General features: G+C 46.2%; 1 protein-coding gene across 1 annotated transcript in view; it reads right to left on the bottom strand.

Moving 5' to 3' along the window:
* Nucleotides 1-22500, bottom strand: part of LOC123513442 (nephrin-like) — an 89536-nt gene that overhangs the window by 1261 nt on the left and 65775 nt on the right. The window contains 5 exon segments of the mRNA XM_045270600.1: nt 1-1291; nt 1539-1675; nt 2613-2834; nt 6883-7081; nt 16042-16154. The exon segment at nt 1-1291 is cut by the window's left edge and continues 1261 nt beyond it. Of these exon segments, the coding sequence (XP_045126535.1) occupies nt 509-1291; nt 1539-1675; nt 2613-2834; nt 6883-7081; nt 16042-16154 (1454 nt within the window). The 3' untranslated portion in view covers nt 1-508.

The raw sequence follows: 22500 nt of genomic DNA, 5'->3' as shown, positions 1-22500 counted from the left end.
GGGACTCAGTGCCGCCCAGCGCTGCCTGCTATGACCTACACTACATGCTTCTTTTAGAACGCATTTTCACGTCAGGTGATGAGCACAATAGTTTTAAACTGCCGGTGGGAGTTTGCGACCTTATAACAGAAGACTCCACGTACGTCCGAACACACCTGAAGGTACGGTAACGTGCTTGGTGGGAAGGCCGTGACTCTCTTGTCCTGCCTCCCGCCTGCGTCAATGTAATTGCGTTGAGTTGCTTCCCAAGCAAAGGCGGAGTCACCTTCCTCGTGACGTAATAAAAACACCGAACGTTATGTAGGAAAACACGACGCCGCCCGGCCGCTTCCTCCGCCGCCGCCGCCCGCGCCGGGCCGCTACACGCTACCTAGGTCACTTGACAACACTAAGTTAAAACGATTATGTCTGAAAGACTGTATATAAATTTTGTTCTATACGAACCCAGCATGTCCCAGGTCCCCGTGAGCGAAGTTGCCCCGCGGGGCCGGTGCCGCAGCGGCCGCCGTTAGACTGAGCTCTCCCGCTTGTTGGAGGTCACCGAGGATAGGCTTGCGCTGCGGCTCCGCGTGCTGTCACGTATCCTGAGGATGTCCTGTGCCGGCGGCTTGACTCCCCTCTTGAGCGAACCTGTATGGAGGGCGCGGTCGGTGTTCGGCGCCACGGTCTTTTGGGCGTAGGTGGGACTCGGGAACAGCGTCAGCGGGTTGTATACAGTGGACATTTTGCTGTCCTCGACCCTGCCATCCTGCCCCGCCTCCTTGGCAGGCGGCAGGACACTGAACGACGAGGAGGTGGTGACCTTACTATGTGGCAGCGTGGCGAAGGAGGGGGCAGGGCCGGCCTGGGAGGTGGGCACCGGGGCGGGACCATACCCTTGACTGAGCGGCACTGACGATATGTACTGCAGATTAGGGTGGACGCCCTTGACGGCCACGCCCGGGGGGTACGCCGCCGCGGGCAGCACTGTCTGGTATTCCTGGAACACCTGAGGGTAGCCCGGTTTCATCCTGGAGGGCACCTGCTCCTGCGGCTGGTAGCACTGCTCAAGGGGCTGGCACCCCTGGTAGGATGACTGGTAGCCCTGGTCGTAGGCCGCGGGGGGAGGCAGAGTGATCTCTAGCAGCTCGTTCTCGCCATCAAACTTGTCCTCGTGCGAAGTGTACGGAGCGCGCCTGAGGTTGGTAGTGGACTGGGCCATAACGGGGGGCGCCGCCATCTGCTGGGCGCGGTTCGGGCTGTAGATCCGGCCTCCAGGATACAGCATGCTGGAAGTGTCCGTCGCCGCCACCTGCACACCCACACGTCTCCACTTAGCAGTTATTGAATAACTTTATTGTTTAGATATACTTCATTATATCATGTCTGCCTGTGGCCATTTGTCACACTGTAATTTCTATTCATCAAGCAAGTTGCTGGGGCTTGCAAGTCCTTGAAACTTATGCTGACACACACTCCCATGACACTTAACACTATTGTGGTGAGAAGTGACCAAACCTCCCCGTGCAGAACGAAAACACTTGCTGTCGCTTACCTACCTGAGTGACCTGCGCCTCGGAGTGGACAGAGGAGGGCGTGGGAGGCAGTGTGGTGGAAGAGAGCGCCACGCCTCCGGTGATCGTGGTGATGTCCGATCCACTCTCACCGGACACACCTCCTCCGGAACCCGGCGTGCCTGAGTGTGGCGGGGAGTGAGGAGGGGGGGCAGGGCGTGAATCGTGTATAAGGGAGAGAGAGAGAGAGAGAGAGAGAGAGAGAGAGAGAGAGAGAGAGAGAGAGAGAGAGAGAGAGAGAGAGGCAGGGGGAGGGGGGTTGATGCGCCAGGGAAGAAAAATAGAACCAAGAATGAGCTAAACAAACACCTGTCATGTTTAGTGAGGAGATGCAGCACATTTCCTGATATTCTTTGAAAAAAAAAAATTGATGGAGGTTTAAGAAAATATCTTTCCACTTTTTCGAGCAGTAAATAGAACTAGAACATGCAAACGTTCCTGTACATTTGTTACCATTGAGTTGAGATCAGAATAATAATAATAATGATAATAATAATAATAATAATAATAATAAGAATAAGAATAAGAAAAAGAAGAAAAAAAGTAAGTTGTAGTATTAAACAGCCTTGAGGATTTATCAGTAAACAAAAGGAAGAAAACAAACAAAGAGACAATCACGCTCCGGGTTGCTGAAGAAGTGGTGCTGGCAGGACAAGATGCCTCAGAGAAGGAACTCTTTAACATGAATCTTAGTATTGAGCAACACAGCCCGAGGAGAAATCAGAACAGTAAACCTAACGTAACCTAGCTTAACCTAACCTAACCTAACCTAACTTTACCTGACCTGACCTGACCTGACCTGACCTGACCTGACCTAACCTAACCTAACCTGACCTGACCTGACCTGACCTGACCTGACCTGACCTTACCTTACCTTACCTTACCTTACCTTACCTGACCTTACCTTACCTTACCTGACCTGACCTGACCTGACCTGACCTGACCTAACCTAACCTAACTGACCTAACCTAACTTAACCTGACTCAGTAAATTGCACCACTTGTGTATAAACTTATAGGAATAACTGTTGGTGTGACGGAAAGCCAGCACAACACTTACCTTGGCCTGGAAGCAGCGGGCGTACTGTTCCCCCTCCGCTCTCCACCTCAGTACTGTCCTTTTCGCTCTCCTCTGCACGCCCACTCCTTGCCGCTCGTAGCCTCATGCACGTCCTCACGCCCATCACCACCACAGCGATGGCCACGGGCAGACAGGCCAGCACGGCGCCCACCAACACGCCCACGGCTACCTCCGCGCCACTCTCACGCCCTCTCGTTGGTTCTAGAGGTGTAGGGAGAGCGAGTAGGTTATTATTATTGCTGTTATCCGTATCTTCATTGTTATTTTCCTTATCATATAGTTGTTGTTTCTGTGTTCTCTCTAATCTTCCTTACTTCTCCTTTCTTCTACTTCGTCCTTGTCTTGTCTTGTCTTGCTTACCTCCTCTCTTCTTACTTACCCTTTCCCCTTTTCTCCTCTCCTCTCCTTTCCTTTCTTTCGCCTCTCTTCTCATTTATTTTTTTTATATGTTTATTTATTTCCTTGTATTTCCTCTTCTTCTCCTCTCTTCATTTCTTTTTTCCTCTCCTCTCCTCTCCTCTCCTCTCCTCTCCTCTCCGTTCCTCCCCTCTCTTCTCTCCATCTTTCTTTTTTTCTCTCCTCTTCTCCATTATTCTCTCCTCCCTCTATTCCTACCATCCTCAACTGCCCTGTCCCCTCCACTTCACTCCCTTCCACTCCACCTCTCTCTCTCCTCCTCTCCTCTCCTCTTCTCTCCTCTCCTCGGTAAGTCGAGTTATGAAGAGGGAGGCACATGACACGACTGACCACCTACACAGACAACCAACCACATTCGTCTGTTCTCGTGTTCCCTTCGTTCGGAGAGAAAAAAGTAGCAAAAAAATGTCACTGTCTATAAAAAGGTCAACGGTTTTCGACTTTGCTCCTGTTTTATACTTGCTGATTTCCCATTCATTATTTTTACCCTTTAGTGACGGCAAGAAGCACTCAGACAGAAGTGCTAATCTCCCTTACTTTAAATATCAAAGCGGTGCTGAGAGAGAGAGAGAGAGAGAGAGAGAGAGAGAGAGAGAGAGAGAGAGAGAGAGAGAGAGAGAGAGAGAGACAACGGGAGGTGGGGGAAGGAGATTTTCAACAGATAACAAGAAAACAGTTCAAAATAGGCTCGCTTTGAAGGCAAAGTTAGAAGTTAGTGCACTTGTGTGTTCAAGGAAGAGAGAGAGAGAGAGAGAGAGAGAGAGAGAGAGAGAGAGAGAGAGAGAGAGAGAGAGAGAGAGAGAGAGAGAGAGAGAGAGAGAGAAATATACCAAGGAAGACACAAAGGAGAGAGCAAACAGCAGCACACCAATTGTTCGTAAGAGCCGAGGCTGCTTCCGGGAACTTGAACAATGCTAGCTAATCTACAAGCAGGGGAAGCAGTGGAGTAGGTTAAGAACTACATGAAATACTGGACAGGTAGGAAAAGTAGACAAGGAGACACGACTTTGAATCATCTCTAATGCTTAGTGTAGGTTAAGAGCTACATGAAATACTGGAAAAAGTAGACAAGGAGACGTCCTTGATTCACCTCTAATGCTTACAGTAATTGCCTTAGTGTTGTCTTGTGTATTGACGCGGCCCAGTGGAATGTGACATATGGGAATGGGTTCCAGCTGAGAATATTAGTCTTATCACTTCTTCGATTTTTTTTTTTTATATGTAGTTGATTGTGTCTCTTTCCCACCCAAATATTTACTCTTAAAGACCAACGCCATACTGCTAGAATTAAAAAAAAAAATCTCTCAACACCTATAGTACTGGAACACATTTTAACCTGGATTGTAGGGTATGATTAGACGATTTTATTTGCATTAAGAAAAATCTGTGGAGGCTAAAAAAAAAAAAAAAATAATGAGCCAAAGTATACTATTCTAATCTTAACATATGTTTCTGAAGCTGTATAAAATCGCTAAACAGTAACTAAAATGAATAGGAAAACGTTTCATGGTACTGTAGGGAGTTAAAGTAAAACTAATGGTGTTTGATGTGAGTGAAACTGAAAAAAGATGTAATAGCTTAAAGGGAGGATTCGTCACCGATATTAGCGCATAAAGTTAACAGCAACATATCAGAGTGTTTACCGTTATCACGTGGTTTTCTCATCTGGAAACATTTTTTTTTCTTTGCTGATAAAGATGTGGTTGATGTATAATGTTTCTTTACTGATTATGAGGAGGAGGAAGGGGAAGAAACAGGAGGAGGAAGAAGAGGAGGTATAGGTTGAACATTATGACAGGCGAGTGGTGGTACATGAAGTAGGAAGGTGAAAAGTTTGTCATTTTTTTCTTGGCTAATAAAGATCTGGTTGATATATAATGATTCTTTACTGATTTTGAGGAGGAGGCAGAGGAGGTATAGGTTGAACATTATGACAGGCGGGTGGTGGTACATGAAGTAGGAAGGTGAAAAGTTTGTCTTATCCATTAATCTTTGGTGGCGGGAGAGCACGCTAGAGGTGAAGGTTCTCAAAAAGGAGTGTCGCGTCCCTAACTGACTGATCCAGAGAGAGAGAGAGAGAGAGAGAGAGAGAGAGAGAGAGAGAGAGAGAGAGAGAGAGAGAGAGAGACGGAACTTGTGCTTGACATATAAAGTTAGAAATAAAAGTAAAAAAGAAAAGAGATGGAATTGTTGTCTTGTTCCTTGTTATTGAGTCTCGAGGTGTAAACTCCTTGACCTGAAGACCAAGAGTGACCGGGATTGTTATTTTCCTTTCGTCATTCCTGGAAAGCCTCCTTGATGACCGTCCTTACAGTGAACACACACACACACACACACACACACACACACACACACACAGAGAGAGAGAGAGAGAGAGAGAGAGAGAGAGAGAGAGAGAGAGAGAGAGAGAGAGAGAGAGAGAGAGAGCAAACAGACAGACAGACAGCCAGACACAGAGAGACAGACACAGAGAGACAGACATACAGATAGACAGATAGATAGAGAGATATATATAGAGAGAGAGAGAGAGAGAGAGAGAGAGAGAGAGAGAGAGAGAGAGAGAGAGAGAGAGATAATCTTTATCAAACAATTCTTTATCACCGTAACCTTTCCATCAAGAGACCAAGAACTGTGCTACAATACTCTTATGACTCCAGTTTCCACCTTTCTTAGCATTATTGGAAGGGATGAAGGCTTTATGCTCTGTGCTTCCTTGAGTGTTGTGTTCTGCTGGCGCGGCACTCTACATTCTATTGACGAGTGAATCTATGGTAAAACTGTTGTCTGTGGGAATCCAAGGTTGGTGTGTGTGTGTGTGTGTGTGTGTGTGTGTGTGTGTGTGTGTGTGTGTGTGTGTGTGTGTGTGTGTGTGTGTGTGTCTGCGCCTCTGTATTTAAACATCTGCTCCACAAATCAACATTCTGAATAGTTAAAACACAGTGGGGGCAAACATGCAAATGAGCTTGTTACCCAAACTAACGTTGTAATCACAGTGGTTTTATTTATTTATTTTTTTTTTTAACACTGGAAAAGTAAACATACGTGAGCACACACGCACGCACTCATTTTTTTTTTCGTTTATTATTATGTTTTTCATGTTTGGTAACACACACACACACACACACACACACACACACACACACACACACACACACACACACACACACACACACACGGTAGCTCAGTGTTTAGAGCGCTGGCTTCACAAGCCAGAGGACCGGGGTTCGATTCCCCGGCCGGGTGGAGATATTTGGGTGTGTCTCCTTTCACGTGTAGCCCCTGTTCACCTAGCAGTGAGTAGGTACGGGATGTAAATCGAGTTGTGACCTTGTTGTCCCGGTGTGTGGTGTGTGCCTGGTCTCAGGCTTATCCGAAGATCGGAAATAATGAGCTCTGAGCTCGTTCCGTAGGATAACGACTGGTTGTCTCGTCAGAGACTGCAGTAGATCAAACAGTGACACACACACACACACACACACACACTATTTTTTTTTTTCGTTTATTATTTTTTCATGTTTGGCAACACACATACACCTACACGCACGCACGCACGCACGCACTCATGCACGTACCGCACTTTTTTTTTTACCTGACTGAGGTAATTAGCTATTCAGAAAGGTAAGGAGAGGTAAACAGCATAAGAGAGAGAGAGAGAGAGAGAGAGAGAGAGAGAGAGAGAGAGAGAGAGAGAGAGAGAGAGAGAGGACGGACTGATTATGTTCCCTGTGTTACCTGTAAATAAGAAAGGCGGACAGGTTTTGTAATGAGGCGCGTTGAGAAAACACACCTCATCTGTTTGCTTTCCTTCACTTGTGTGTCATTAGCGGCTCACCTGCAGGAGTCTCGTGCTGGGGGTGATTGAGAGCCACGGTGTAGGCGCTGAGTTCGGCGGGGCGCGACTCTCCCTTAGCGTTAGTGGCCGTGATGAGGAGGCGGTAGGCGGTGGCAGGACGCAGGTTAGCCACGGAGAAGGACGCAGCCTCTCTCGTCACCTCCACCACCGGCTTGAAGTCTCCATTAGCCTCCACCACCTGAGGGAAAGGCACAAATTTGTGTTAGTTTTATCGCTCACTGCCACGAGAGAAAGAGAGAGATCCTTCTTGAATTTATGTTTCATTACCTTAAGGAAATGATTCTGGCAATTTCCGACTGCGAGGAAATGGTTTTGCCAACGTATTACCTTTTAACTTTGGCGGAAGTGATTTGCTTTTGGGAGGTGCGATAGTGTGGAATCTTTCGCTGTAAGGGCAGAGGTGTGATGCTTTAAGCCTAATTTTTTTTTTCTTAGTTACCAGCTCGCGGTAATTTTTTTTAATGTAATGTTTGCGGTAGAAAAACGTAATTTTTTTTTTTGTAAGTTACGAAGCTGCGTCCCAACATACAATGCGCGATAAAGAGTTTTACAGCAATGGTGGCGAAAAAATACTGGAGTGCTCGCATTGAAAATTTCATTGCATGCTTAACTGTGGGGTAAGAAAGAGATTTGGTAATAGAACTCCAGTCACTTCACTGGAAAACACCTTTGCGCCACTCTGCCCCGCGCCCCTGAGCTGCTGCGGCACTAGAGGACGCACTTTCAACTCACATTTCATCACGAATCCTTTACCGCCTTTAATACAATAACATACACTCCTTCCGCTCCTGGATAAGTTATGGCCTCATCAAGTCCACGACATCCTGCAGCATAGCCACCGCCCACGACCCCTTACACCCGCCCAGACCAGCACACGGGAGGAGTTAGGAGTGTTTAATGCTTGTATTAGATGCGTGCCGCCCACCACTCACCCTCACAGCTCCGTGTTACACCCTCATTTACTTCCTCCACCCAAAACAACTGTCCCTGTCCTCGATTGCTCTGTACCTTGCCTTACCTTCCCCTCTTACCTTCTCCTTTCCCTGCTCTTTACCTTTCCAAGCACCAATTTCTCGGTATTATCTCTCTTACCCTATTATTTTTCACTTTCCAGCGCCCTGTCCCTATCACCACCCTTTATCTCTTCTTTCCCCAGGCATCTCCTCCTGCTCCTCCAGCTACACCACCTCCTCCAACTCCACCTCTTACTGCTAGATTGAACCGTCACTAAATGCATGCCTCCTACTTCCACTACTATTCTCTCTCTCTCTCTCTCTCTCTCTCTCTCTCTCTCTCTCTCTCTCTCTCTCTCTCTCTCTCTCTCTCTCTCTCTCTCTCTCTCATCATCTTAAGGTCATTATTTTCTTCGCTCTTATTCTCCGTCGTTATGATCGTTGTCGTGGTGATGGTCGTTGTCCTCCTCCTCCTCCTCCTCCTCCTCCTCCTCCTCCTCCTCCTCCTCCTCCTCCTCCTCCTCCTCCTCCTCCTCTTCCACCTCCACTTCCTCCTCCACTTCCACCTCCACCTCTCCTCATTACTATGCATTGAACCAGGGCCAGAGCTAGCAGAAGAACGTCATCCTACTCACCCATTTAAACATGCCTCTTTAACCCATTACTTTCAACCCCGCCACCTCCCACCCACACAACGCAGGGCTTTCGCTTTAACCTTCCTCTCTGCCCCCTATCCTCTCGGCCTCTATCTTCGCTGCTTCACGGAAAATTAATACGTTACTTGGACACATTGAGGAGATCTGCGCAGTGACGGGGGAAGGGTGCTCTCTCTCTCTCTCTCTCTCTCTCTCTCTCTCTCTCTCTCTCTCTCTCTCTCTCTCTCTCTCTCTCTCTCTCTCTCTCTCTCTCTCTCTCTCTCTCTCTCTCTCTCGCCAAAGCCTTTTTTCATGCTTAATTGTTTCATTTCTCACCTTTATATGTGTGGTGATAATGACCAGAGAGAGAGAGAGAGAGAGAGAGAGAGAGAGAGAGAGAGAGGGAGGGATGGAAGGGTCGGTTCTTTGTTATATAAACACACACACACACACACACACACACACACACACACACACACACACACACACACACACACACACACGCCTGGTAGCTCAGTGGTTAAAGCGCTGGCCTCACAAGCCAGAGGACCGGGGTTCGATTCCCCGGCCGGGTGGAGATTATTTGGGTGTGTCTCCTTTCACGTGTAGCCCCTGTTCACCTAGCAGTGAGTAGGTACGGGATGTAAATCGAGTTGTGACCTTGTTGTCCCGGTGTGTGGTGTGTGCCTGGTCTCAGGCCTATCCGAAGATCGGAAATAATGAGCTCTGAGCTCGTTCCGTAGGGTAACGTCTGGCTATCTCGTCAGAGACTGCAGTAGATCAAACAGTGAAACACACACACACACACACACACACACACACACACACACACACACACACACACACACACACACACACACACACACACACGCTATTCCCCTCAATCTCCATTTAGCTTCATCCAAACACGCCTTTAGTGCTCACAGCTTGAAGCCCTTAATTGTCCAGCCTCTCCTCCTCTTTACCTTTCCATTTTCTTCCTCCGTTTTATTTTTTCTTCATTCTTTTTTCCTTTTTTCTTCACTTTGTTTTTCAATTTATTTTTCTCCATTCCTGTTTTCTTTTCTCTTTACCTTGCTTTTGTTGAGTATTATTTAAGGTGTTGGTAAATTAATCATTGTTTCTTTCTATGCTACATTTTCTGCTTATTTAAATTTGCTATCCGTTGTGCTTATTCTTTAGGTTATTGTCCATCACTGTTATTTTCTCTTTATATATATATATATATATATATATATATATATATATATATATATATATATATATATATTTGTGGCTATTTTATTTTTTCTTGCCTGTTTAATTTCTCTCCTGTTTGCATTTTTTTTAAGTCGTTCATATATCATCGTTTTCGTCATGTATTTATCCTTTTTTATTTATTATTATTATTATTATTATTTTTTTTTACTATTTCTTCTCAGTACGGTCTTTGCCTTTTTTGTCCTTCAGAGCGTCCTTCAGCCTCACCTTTGGGATGTGATCGACACAGCTGGCGCTTTTAATTCATCCCGAGGCGCACCAACTCCCGCGGCACTCACTGACGCGGAAACAGGCCAGCCATCTTAAAGCATATCCAGGCTGAGCGCTCTCTCTCTCTCTCTCTCTCTCTCTCTCTCTCTCTCTCTCTCTCTCTCTCTCTCTCTCTCTCTCTCTCTCTCTCTCTCTCTCTCTCTCTCTCTCTCTCTCTCTCTCTCTCTTTTTATTTAAACATAACTTTATACAAAGGAACATGTACCCAAAGGCGCACTGTCGTGTGCTACCTATTCTAAGGGTACTACAATCTATTTCTCTACAATATTTACAAGACTTAAAAATAGATAATATACAAGATGGTCAGCATGTAAATGGAGCACTATTCGTTTCACTTCACTAGCACTATTCACGCACTGCACTACACTGAGTGTCACGTCACAAAGAGTGTCAGAGGAGTTGGCAGTGTCTGTCTCCACTTATGTGCCATCAGTTTGACACTGTGAGTGTTCATCTCCTGGACGTGAGGCACCGCGGCCGTGAACAAGTTCCACATCCTGGAGACGCGTCCTGCGAAGGTGCGTTGATGCTGACACCCGTGGGATCGCGGCACCTCTACGGCGTCACCACCATTGAGCACCGTTCTCGTGCTCCGTGCGGTGACTCTTAGAGGATGACGCAGCCCTGCCAGATGTGGCACTCTTTGCACCTGTGCCTTATGGAACACTACGATCGCCGCCACGTCTCTGCGGTGTTCCAGTGAATCAAGAGGACGCTCAGGCTCTGGGTGAGGTGGTAGTGCAGCATCTACTAGCCGTATGGCGCGGCGTTGGATGCTGTCCAGTCTCCTTCTGTGTGTGGCGGCACAGGACATCCAGGAGAGAGCTGCGTACTCAAGGTGGGGCCGCACCTGTGCCTTGTACAGCAGCAGTCTCCCTTCCTGTCGAGGAAACTGGCGATCCTTCTGAGAGCGGAGATCCTGTGAGAGGCTTTCTTGGCAATGGTTTTGACATGGCTGTCAAACCTCAGCCCTCGATCCACCTCCACTCCAAGTATCTTGACGTCATCTTGGAGTGGGAGAGCAGCAGCGCCAAAAGACAACTTTCCTGCCATTGCTGCCATGGCGGCTGGGGACCGAGAGACAACCATTGCCTGTGTCTTCTCCGGCGCGAATGTCACTTGCCAGCGAGCACCCCACTCCTCTATCACTCGTAGCTGCTGATTGATGGCCTCAGCAGCCCGCCCACTGTCCTGGCGTGGATAGGTATAGGAGAGGGTGCAGTCATCAGCATAGGCCATGACTCCTGGCAGTAGCTGGAGAAGATCATCCACGTAGATATTCCACAGGAGTGGGCCAAGAATTGAACCCTGTGGCACTGATGCCTCCACAGGCAGGGACTCAGATGTTTGCCCGTTGACAACCACCTTGAGGCTTCTGTCCTGCAGGTAATTTCCCAGGAGTCGTAGCAAGCCACCCTGGATGCCTTTAGCACGAAGCTTTTCTAGTAATCCGTTGTGCCATACTTTATCAAAAGCTCCTGCTATGTCCAAAGCAACCACTATAGTGTCCTTGCCGTCGTCGAGGGCGTCCTGCCACTGCCTGGTGAGAAGCATCATTAGGTCGGAGGTTGACCTTCCAGGTCTGAACCCAAACTGTTGGTCTGAGAGGAGGGCATTGTCCTTGAGATGGCTACACACCACCTCTGCCACGACTCTCTCAAACACTTTACCCACCACTGACAACAGGGATATGGGTCTGTAGTTTTTTGGGTCCGTCCTGGAGCTTTTTTTGTGTACGGGAACTACTCGAGCCTCCTTCCACACTGAAGGCCAGACGTTTTCCCGTACACAAGTTGTGAAGACTTGGGTGAGAGGGGCAGCCAGTACCTGGGAGCATCGCTTCAGCAGGGCCGGTGCTTTCTGTGTGTCCAGCTCCTGCAATAATCGCTTCACCTGCCGATGCGTCACCTCCACCATGGTGACAGTCTTCTCACATTGCTGGACCAGCTGAGGCGGTGGCTGCTGTGGATTCCTCACCTTCATTTTTCCAGCAAACAAGGAAGCCAGCAACTGTGCCCTCTCCTTACTGCTGGTGGCGACAGTACCGTCCTGCTTGCTGAGGGGAGGGATGGATTCTTGGTGGCCAGTTCCTTGTTTGTCCTTAACAAGAGACCACCAAGTTTTGTTTCCTACGCCAGTGCCACACAGTTTCCGGCGCAGGCTTTCCTCCCACTTTTTTAAGGCCCACTTGCTGGTTACCACCATCCTCCTGCATGCAGCCCTGTGCAGGTCCTTGTTGCGCCGAGTCGGGTTCCTCTTGTAGCGGAGCCAGGCAGCATACTTTGCCTCGGCAGCAACACGGCAACGGTAGCCAAACCATGGCTGATCCGTCGGTCTGGTGGTGTATTCCCTGTGTGGGACGTGGCGTCTCTGGAGGGCGAGAAGGTGAGAGGTGAGTGCAAGTGCTTCACTCTCTGCTCCTCCCTGTAGCAGAGTGGCCCATGGGGTGTGGGTCAGGTCGCGGCGCAGGGAAGCCCAGTCTGCTTTGTTCCACAGCCAGATGGTGCGGGTGGTGGCCTCGTCCTGAGCCACGCCCACTTCCAGCTGTGTCAGTACAGCGTGATGGTCAGAGCTGCCCACGAGCCCCAGCTGATGACACTGAAGCTTGTCTTCCTGGTAGTCTGAGATGACAGGGTCTAATGTCCCTCCTCGTTCATGTGTGGGGAAGGTGACATGATCTGTCAGACCCTGCACCTCCAGGAGATTCTCGTAGGCGTCTCTTTCCAGGTGGTGATTGAGATCCCCCACAATCAGCACGTGGCTGCAGCTGTGTGCCATCATCAGGTTGTCTAAGGTCTCAGTCAGGTACAGGAGTGAGTCAGGCCCTTGTCGCGGGGGGCGATACAGGGCACACAGCAGGAGGGCTGAGCGGTCTGCCAGCATTACTCGGAAGTACATCATCTCCATCAGTGGAGGCGTGTCTATGTCGAGTAGCTGGGCCTGCATTCCTTCCTTGAAGCAGACAGCCACTCCACCTCCTGTTCGCTCCTGTCGGTCCCTCCTCACCCAGTGGGTGAAGCCCTGCATCCTGCCATACGTGGGCTCCACCTCACTGTTCAGCCATGTCTCGGTCACCACAACAACGTCTGCATTGTGTCGTTGCACACAGTTGTGGTATAAGTCTGCAAGGTTAGTCCGGAGACCACGGACGTTGCTAGAGACGACCTTTAGTTGGCGGCGGGGGCAAGCTGGCTTCTCTCTCTCTCTCTCTCTCTCTCTCTCTCTCTCTCTCTCTCTCTCTCTCTCTCTCTCTCTCTCTCTCTCTCTCTCTCTCTCTCTCTCTCTCTCTCTCTCTCTCTCTCTCAGGTGTTCTCTCTCTCTCTCTCTTTCAGTTTTGCAGGTGTTTAGGAGATAATCATGCGAGAATCATTCTCCTCTTAACGCTGTCGTTGAAGCGCCGCTGGTTCCGTTTCATCTGCGTCTCGTTTATTAAGATTGTCGCCCACCAGATTGGATCGGAAACGCCGCGGAAGCTTACGAAGCCTCGGAACGGACACGACACGACGTTCAGTACGCCCACCAGCTCAGACGACATCGGATCGGAAACGACGCGGGTGCTATGTTTATCTCTCAGTCTGTCCAGCTACACGTTGAAAGTTTCTATATACTACTTAGCAAGTAAATAAAAAAAAGACAAACAGAACATTTTCATGTTGAATTTAAACGAATTATTACATTTTTAAAAAAAAAAAAATAGTCACTACAGACGGCCCCACTAGCGTAAAATTATCGCACAAAGCGTACGATAGTAAGGAAGGGTATCGTACGTCGTATTTGAAGCAAAATTGTCGTACAAACACGATAAATATCGTACGAATGGCAGCCCTGCATCACCTCTCCAAACACCGTTCTGCGCATGCGCAGTCTCTCGGACGCATCAGAACTATCAGAAAAATATTCTTTCCAAGATATCCGCGTCGTTTCCGTTCTGATCCGATGCGTCGTTTCGTTTCTGATCCGATCAGGTGGGCGTTAGCACGTTCAAATGTATGGTTTAGGTATTTTTCCGATGCTTCGTGTCCGTTCCGAAGTGTCGTTTCCGATCTGGTGGGCGACAAGCCTAAGTTTCGTCCGCCATTAAGAACGAGAGAGAGAAAAAAATAATGTGTATATATTGCTTGAAAATGTTTACATGAAAGAAGGGGGAAAAAAAATGGCCATTTCTCTTCTTTTGATATCCTCGTGACCGACACGACTTGAATAAACATTTTTATTACTTTTTTCCTCTTTTTTTCTTTGCCGCATCCCTGAGTACTAGTAAATAAAAAAAGCAAAATGATTAAAGCCGCTGGGTAGGTAAGGCCATTTTGCCGCGGTAATAGTGGTATCGGTGATGAGGTATTTTTCCTCTTAACAAATTGTGGTGCGCGTCTGAAGAAGGAGGTGGAGAAGGAGGAGGAGGAGGAGGAGGAGGAGGAGGAGGAGGAGGACGAAGAAGAAGAAGAAGAAGAAGAAGAAGAAGAAGAAGAAGAAGAAGAAGAAGAGGCGTGGTGAAGGTTACGGTATGATGAATGTAGTTTTTTTTTAAAATAAATAATGGTGCGAAAATGAGGCACCGTGTGTTGTTAGTGCTCTTAATGTGTGTGTGTGTGTGTGTGTGTGTGTGTGTGTGTGTGTGTGTGTGTGTGTTTCACTGTTTTGATTTGCTGCAGTCTCTGACGAGACAGCCAGACGTTACCCTACGGAACGAGCTCAGAGCTCATTATTTCCGATCTTCGGATAGGCCTGAGACCAGGCACACAACACACACCGGGACAACAAGGTCACAACTCCTCGATTTACATCCCGTGCCTACTCACTGCTAGGGGAACAGGGGCTACACGTGAAAGGAGACACACCCAAATATCTCCACCCGGCCGGGGAATCGAACCCCGGTCCTCTGGCTTGTGAAGCCAGCGCTCTAACCACTGAGCTACCGGTAGCTCAGTGGTAGATATTGCGGAAACTGTGTGTGTGTGTGTGTGTGTGTGTGTGTGTGTGTGTGTGTGTGTGTGTGTGTGTGTGTGTTTGCAAGCTGACACCTCTTTTGAAGCGGTTAAGCTCTCATGGCGAATTAAACATTCTTAAGTTGCCTGCTTTGTCTTCACGCCTACGCATGTCTGTTCCTTTGCACCTCAGCCTCCGCCTCCGCCGCCGCCTCCGCCGCCTTGCTAGTTCGTTCCCATGACCTTAGCAGTGAAAATAACGCCGTATTTTTAGAGTAAACGTAACATTGCGTCAACGATCCGCTACACGCCAGAACAATGGTCCGTGTAGCGCTACTGTAAGACAAAAATGTGTTTAAGAGTAAAGTGACGAGGTTTGGTGACGCGCGGCGCAGGTTGCTGTGATATTATTATTGTATTTTCTCGAGCTACAGATGTTAGGGTCTTGTTAAGTCCTCCGCGGTGAAACTGGTGCCTCTGAACCCTCTTAAAATAATGCGCCTTTGGGAGGCGGGAAGTCGTGCGGCAAAGAGGTGGGTTGTTGGAGGGCAGGATTTTCGAGTAAAAGCATGCTTCCCCATGCCGCTTGGTTAAATCTTTCACCGGAGCATCGCAGGGAAGGTTGGTGGCAACGACCTCATGGCAAATGTCATCTCGCCTGCGTCGTCTTTATCGCCACGATCACCTATGCTGTATGGGTTTGTCGCGGGCATTCCCCGTCAATATTGTCACAGCACGCTCACACTGCGTATATGGTCACATTATGGCCTTGTGTTCTCACAGATTTTAATCCATTACAACATGAGTGCATGGAGCCACCGTACTTCAGTTTACTGGACGCGTTCTCTAAAAATTCTCTACTAAGAATACAGTTATGCTCCTTGCGACAAGAAACCCAACTTTTGTTAAAGATGGTAATATTGTTATACTCGTATAGAAAACTACAACTTGTGAACAATGATTAGAAATGGAAAAATAATATGAGTCTGTCTGTTACGATACACTGTAATGTGACATAAAACACAACAAAGCTGAAGTATAAGAGGCACGCACATGGGATGGACAATGAATGGAGTGAGTTTGTTGTGCCCTTACCTGTAATATAAATTTCTGACCAAGGCCGCCGTCGTCCCCAGGCAAGCAGGACACTTGCAGGGAGCTGATTGTCACGTCGTATGCGCGGCAGTTGTGTGGCGGATCCGGCTTCCCTGCAAAAGGAAATTATAGTACTTGAAGAAAAATGCAAAGTTATGAGCAATTATGGTTGTGTCTCAGGTGTGATAGAGAGGCGACCAAGGCTTTCCTGTGTGACTCACGGTAGATGTTCCCATAGAAATTTATTAGTTTTACTCTCTCTCTCTCTCTCTCTCTCTCTCTCTCTCTCTCTCTCTCTCTCTCTCTCTCTCTCTCTCTCTCTCTCTCTCTCTCTCTCTCTCTCTCTCTGTCATCAGGCAACATACGATCTCTCCCTCTTTTATTATTACGAGTGATTAATGCAGGACGTGTTTGTGCTGAGCGAGATTAAGCTGTGTCTCGCTCGCCTGTGGATCAATTCCGGAGGCTGTAATAAAGCAGATATTAAGCAACACCAGCGCGGCAGACACGCTTTGCCTCTCTTAGCTGAGTAATTATTCTTAGTGACAAATCATTTATTCTACTACGGAGGCGTCAGTAATCGAACGTGAATAAACTGTGTGATAGTGAGAGAGAGAGAGAGAGAGAGAGAGAGATAGATAGATAGATAGATAGATAGATAGATAGAGAGAGAGAGAGAGAGAGAGAGAGAGAGAGAGAGAGAGAGAGAGAGAGAGAGAGAGAGATGTTGTGTATCTCTGCTTTGTTCTAGTATTCATGGTGTGTTTCGTGTGTTTTTGATGCTTCTAAATGGTTTGTGTTGTAAGGTGTTGGTTTCGTGGTAAATGATATAGAAGGTAAATAGAACACAGTAATTCAGTTTATGATCTCTGTTTAGTATGTATGAAGTGAATTTCTGCATGTTATTTATTCCTTGAGTGTTCATTGATGGTGTTAAATGCTGCAGTGTGTGAGGTGCGAGCTCGGTGACAGGTTGAGTGAAGGTGACCAGTAAAAAGATCATTGGAAATCAGTATCTCTCTGTTGATATGTGTGTATGTCAGTGAATATCGCCTGGGTCTGTTGATGTGATTTAAAGTTATATTGTGGATGTTTGCTCCGTGATGTGATTTAATGTTATATTGTGGGTGTTCCTCGGTGATGTGTACACTTGGGGTAACAAGGTTCAGGAGTAACATTGTAAACATGTAGTGATATTTTTTTTTCTTTTCCTTCTCCTCCTTCTTCTCCAGCTACTTTTCCTTTTCCTTTTCCTTTTCCTCCTCCTCCTCCTCCTCCTCCTCCTCCTCCTCCTCCTCCTCCTCCTCCTCCTTCCTTTCTGTCAGCATTTTCAGCATTACAACTTTACCTTGAAAAGTTGTAATTGCGCTATTCTTAACCTTACACACACACACACACACACACACACACACACACACACACACACACACACACACACACACACACACACACACACACACACACACACACACACACACACACACACACACACACACACACACACACACCGCGTAGTGTAGTGGTTAGCACGCTCGACTCACAATCGAGAGGCCTGTTTCGAGTCCTGGAAAGCGGCGAGGCAAATGGGCAAGCCTCTTAATGTGTGCTTCCTGTTCACCTAGCTGTAAATAGGTACGGGATGTAACTCGAGGGATTGTGGCCTCGCTTTCCCGGTGTGTGTTGTGTGTGATGTGGTCTCAGTCCTACCCGAAGATCGGTCTATGAGCTCTAAGTTCGCTCCGTAATGGGGAAGACTGGCTGGGTGACCAGCAGACAACCGAGGTGAATTACACACACACACACACACACACACACACACACACACACACACACACACACACACACACACACACACACACACACACACCGCGTAGTGTAGTGGTTAGGACGCTCGGCTCACAACCGAGATGGTCCAGGTTCGAGTCTCGGAAAGCGGGGAGGCAAATGGGCAGGCCTCTTAATGTGTGGCCCCTGTTCACCTAGCAGTAAATAGGTACGGAATGTAACTAGAGGGGTTGTGGCCTCGCTTTCCCGGTGTGTGTTGTGTTTGATGTGGTCTTAGTCCTACCCGAAGATCGGTCTATGAGCTCTGAGCTCGCTTCTTAATGGGGAAGGCTGGCTGGGTGACCAGCAGACGACCGTGGTGAATTACACACACACACACACACACACACACACACACACACACACACACACACACACACACACACACACACACACACACACACACACACACACTCTCTCTCTCTCTCTCTCTCTCTCTCTCTCTCTCTCTCTCTCTCTCTCTCTCTCTCTCTCTCTCTCTCTCTCTCTCTCTCTCTTTCTCTGGCGTTTCGTAGCTTAATCTGCGCCACCTTCGGAAGTGAGCGGTGAGGCTCATCAATATCTCAAGGGCACATTCCAGTGTGTTTCCAGAAATAGCATCTTTGGAGCCTGGCAGGTGAAAAGTGGCGGCGTGGGCGTCCCGGCGCCCTCCATCAGGCGCGGCTGACTAACAGTGACTTTTCGCTCCTCAGTGTTTTGTATTTCAGCATAATCTCTTTTTAACTTTCTTCATCTTGTCTTTTCTTTCTATCTGAAGGTTTTTTTGTTTGGCTTTAGTTCTATTTTGGTGTTGTTTTGATGTTCATATATATATATATATATATATATATATATATATATATATATATATATATATATATATATATATATATATATATATATATATATATATATATATATATATATATATATATATATATATATATATATATATTTTTTTCTAAAGTTTGGATTATTTTCGTAAGTTTTAATTGGCTTTGTAAGATTTTAATGTAAGAAAAATTCGGTTAAGGTGCTGAAATGGCTCACACACACAAACACACACACACACACACACAACACACACGGTAATCCCTTTGTGAAGCATGTCTATTAATTTAATATCCTTCACCATCTATAAACTTATCTAATCTTCTTCCAAAGTTCCTTAATGATTCAATAACCTGATCACTGACTTCATTCTATTCACCTTCCACTATTTAAGAACCAGCTCCCCTTTTTTAATTAATTTATTTATATTTATTTGTTTTTTTATTTATACCATGTGTGCTTTTCACGGGAATTTATGGGCTAAAGGGGATACTTTTTGGGGTACCTCATATCTCAAAGTCCACCCGCTAGGAAACCATTGCCCGAGTGAGGAAGCCCTGCCTACACTCGGACCGTGGACAGGATTCGAACCCGTGCGCTTGGAGACTCCTCGGACCCCAAAGCACGCATGGTTCCACTGTAACACTGTAATTGTTTCGAATCATCAATGTTTTCCTCGCCGACTCTTGGGATTGCAGTGAAAATTTACTTCTGGCACTGTTTTTTGAGATGTTTTTTGCATTAGTTAAGGCTTTAATGATATGTTTATTCACTTTTCGACCTTGTAGTGAAAATTCGGTGGAAATGTTTTCTCCTTTTTTTTTCGTGTACCTGAATTGAATTTCCGTAATTTGCTTAAAGAAAGGAATTAAGGTCATTGTTGTAGACGAATAATTGATTTACAGTTGATGTTTAACGTCATTAACTGTACTTTTCCCTCTCTTTTTTTTTTCCACATTTACTCGAACAACTCGGATACAAATTAGAAAAAAAGAAAAAAATTACAGAATTTGCATCGTGTTCATTTCCAATTAGCTTTCATCCTTTACTTTTTTTTTAGTATTGTTTTTCCTGCTTTCCTACGTCATTTATATTTTTCATCCTCGCTTTCAATTTTTTTCAATCTTGTAATTCAAAGTCCTGTCTTTCCATTACCTCCATTTTTTTTCCAGTTCATCTCTTGTTCACTGTTTTTATTTTGTTCATCTGATCCAGTCGTTTGTTCATTTAGACATTATTTACGCTTCTGGAATTCTTAACTTTTTTTTCTCTCGTGTTTAATCGTTTCTGTCTTTATTTTTTCACCTTTCCATGTATTTTTCATCGTTTCTTTTATTTTTCATCGCTTTCTTTATTTTTCATCCTCTCTTCCTTTATTTTTCGAGTCTGACATTTAAACCTGTCATGTTACTGTTCCGTAATTTGACTCTCTCTCTCTCTCTCTCTCTCGGCTGGTTTTGACAATTATTTAGTGAGCGCCTCTCGGGGCTGGAGTGGCGGGGAAGTGAATTAAGGGAAGGGAGCGCTGCTTTGAGGAGCGTTTGATGTCTTCCCGAGAGATCCGACGCGGGTCGCGCTTTTTACGATCGAAGCGGGAGACTAGCGAGAGAGAGAGAGAGAGAGAGAGAGAGAGAGAGGAAGCGCATCTCCATAAGTACCAGGACAAGGCAAACACGTCGCTGCTATCAACATGGGCCCCTGTTATTGTCGCCTTGTACTCCAAGTGTGGCCATGAGACCCATTAGTGCTGCCTGGATGATCCTCTCCCGTTCCCTCCCCTCCCTCTCAACACACACACACACACACACACACACACACACACACACACACACACACACACACACACACACACACACACACACACACACACACACACACACACACACACACACACACACACACACACACACACAGGTATACACTCACGTAAAGTCACAAACACGTCAGTGCCGCATATGCATAAAGGGGACTCTCTCTCTCTCTCTCTCTCTCTCTCTCTCTCTCTCTCTCTCTCTCTCTCTCTCTCTCTCTCTCTCTCTCTCTCTCTCTCTCTCTCTCTCTGATAAATACAGGATGAATATAGTGTCAAAATTTAAATATTACGTCAATTCTATGATGTGAATATTTCATGGAAATTCGTAGTAAATACTGAAAATATATTTCCGTGTTCTTCACGCAGCAGCAGCAGCAACAACAACAACAACAACAACAACAACAACAACGAAGTATCATAATTTCTACTACTACTACTACTACTACTACTACTACTACTACTACTACTACTACTACTACTACTACTACTACTACTACTACTACTACTACTACTACTACTACTATTACTACTACTACTACTACTACTGCTACGTAAAAAAAAAAAAAAACTGTCAGGAAGGTCGTTACAGCACTGCCACATCGCTCAAATAGAAAAAAAAAACAGAGAGAAAAAAAGAAAAGAGCAGAGAGGATATAGTTCATGCCACGTGTAAATAAACAATATGGAAATGCAAATTAGTTCCCACATACAACGAATATTTTGTGGCGTGCATATAACATGACCGTGATGTGTGTATAAATAAAAGCCCGGATAGGTAATGCATACGTACACACACACACACACACACACACACACACACACACACACACACACACACACACACACACACACACACACACACACACACACACACACACACACACACACACGTATATTTAATTGTGTTTCCGTAATGTCTACCTGAGTTGATGTAAAATTGTAAATACGTGGAGGTTGGAAATGTGGAGGACAAGTGGAAGGTAAGGAAAAAAAAAATATTACAACTTGTCGTGACGGAATAATTCGGAATAATTATCACGTCAGGATTTCGTCATTTTCCGCCTTTCGTTTTTATATATGATCAAAGATTTCATGTGCAGCGAAGATTCCTCTCAAGGCTTCCCAGTTTCTCACTATCACAGCTTCTACATTTCGTTATTTTTCGTTTCTATCACTCGCTTCAATCATGGTCGTGACGTTTCTTTGAGTTTCGATCACAGTCTGTCTTCCCTCCTCCGGCAGCACCTCACAGATGTTCTTGATTTGGCTCCGTCTTTTTCTGATTTCTCTGTCTTTGGTGTGTCTTCTGATGTCAAGTAAGTGCCTCGTTTGATTGAATTAAAGCCTGTGATTCCGTGTTATATTTTACCGTGTCTGCTTGATACTGCTCATTCCTCCACTTAACACTATTTCACCTACGAATAATGTGATCCAGCGTGTTTGATTCGTGGAGCTGTATTTATTGTTTCGTTCTTTTCCTGTCTAGTTTCTCTACCCTGCAAAATCTGTCTGTCTAAATTGCGTCTGTGTAAATTATGTTCCTTCGTTCTATCTCTGTGTATTGTATCGTCTCTCACACGTTTTCTTTTCATGTTTTCTTCACTTCTCCTCTTCACTGTTTCTCTTCTTTCAGTTTCCCTATCTCTCTTATTTGCTTTCATTGCATTAAGCTTTTTTCATCTCTTCCCTCTTCTTATGTTGTCTTTCAATTTCTCCTTATTTATCTCCTCTTCTCTCTTCTCCTCTCTTCTCTATTTACCGGTTGGAATTCTACAGTATATATTCATTATTTGTATTAGGAATGTCGAGAGAGAGAGAGAGAGAGAGAGAGAGAGAGAGAGAGAGAGGTTGCGTATTTAATCAGCATCGCATACGAGAAAGCAATGGTTGGCTTCTCGTTATATATTCATGCTGTCTGCTTTCCTCGGGCACAGTGAAGCGGCCTCCTGTTGAAGCTTATAGGTGAGTGCTCAACTTGGCTCAGGTGTGTCTCGGCTACGTGTATGTAGTGA

This window comes from Portunus trituberculatus, chromosome 36, assembly GCF_017591435.1.
Source record: "Portunus trituberculatus isolate SZX2019 chromosome 36, ASM1759143v1, whole genome shotgun sequence".
Taxonomy (NCBI): Eukaryota; Metazoa; Arthropoda; class Malacostraca; order Decapoda; family Portunidae; genus Portunus; species Portunus trituberculatus.
This window is presented reverse-complemented; position numbering and strand designations above follow the sequence as displayed.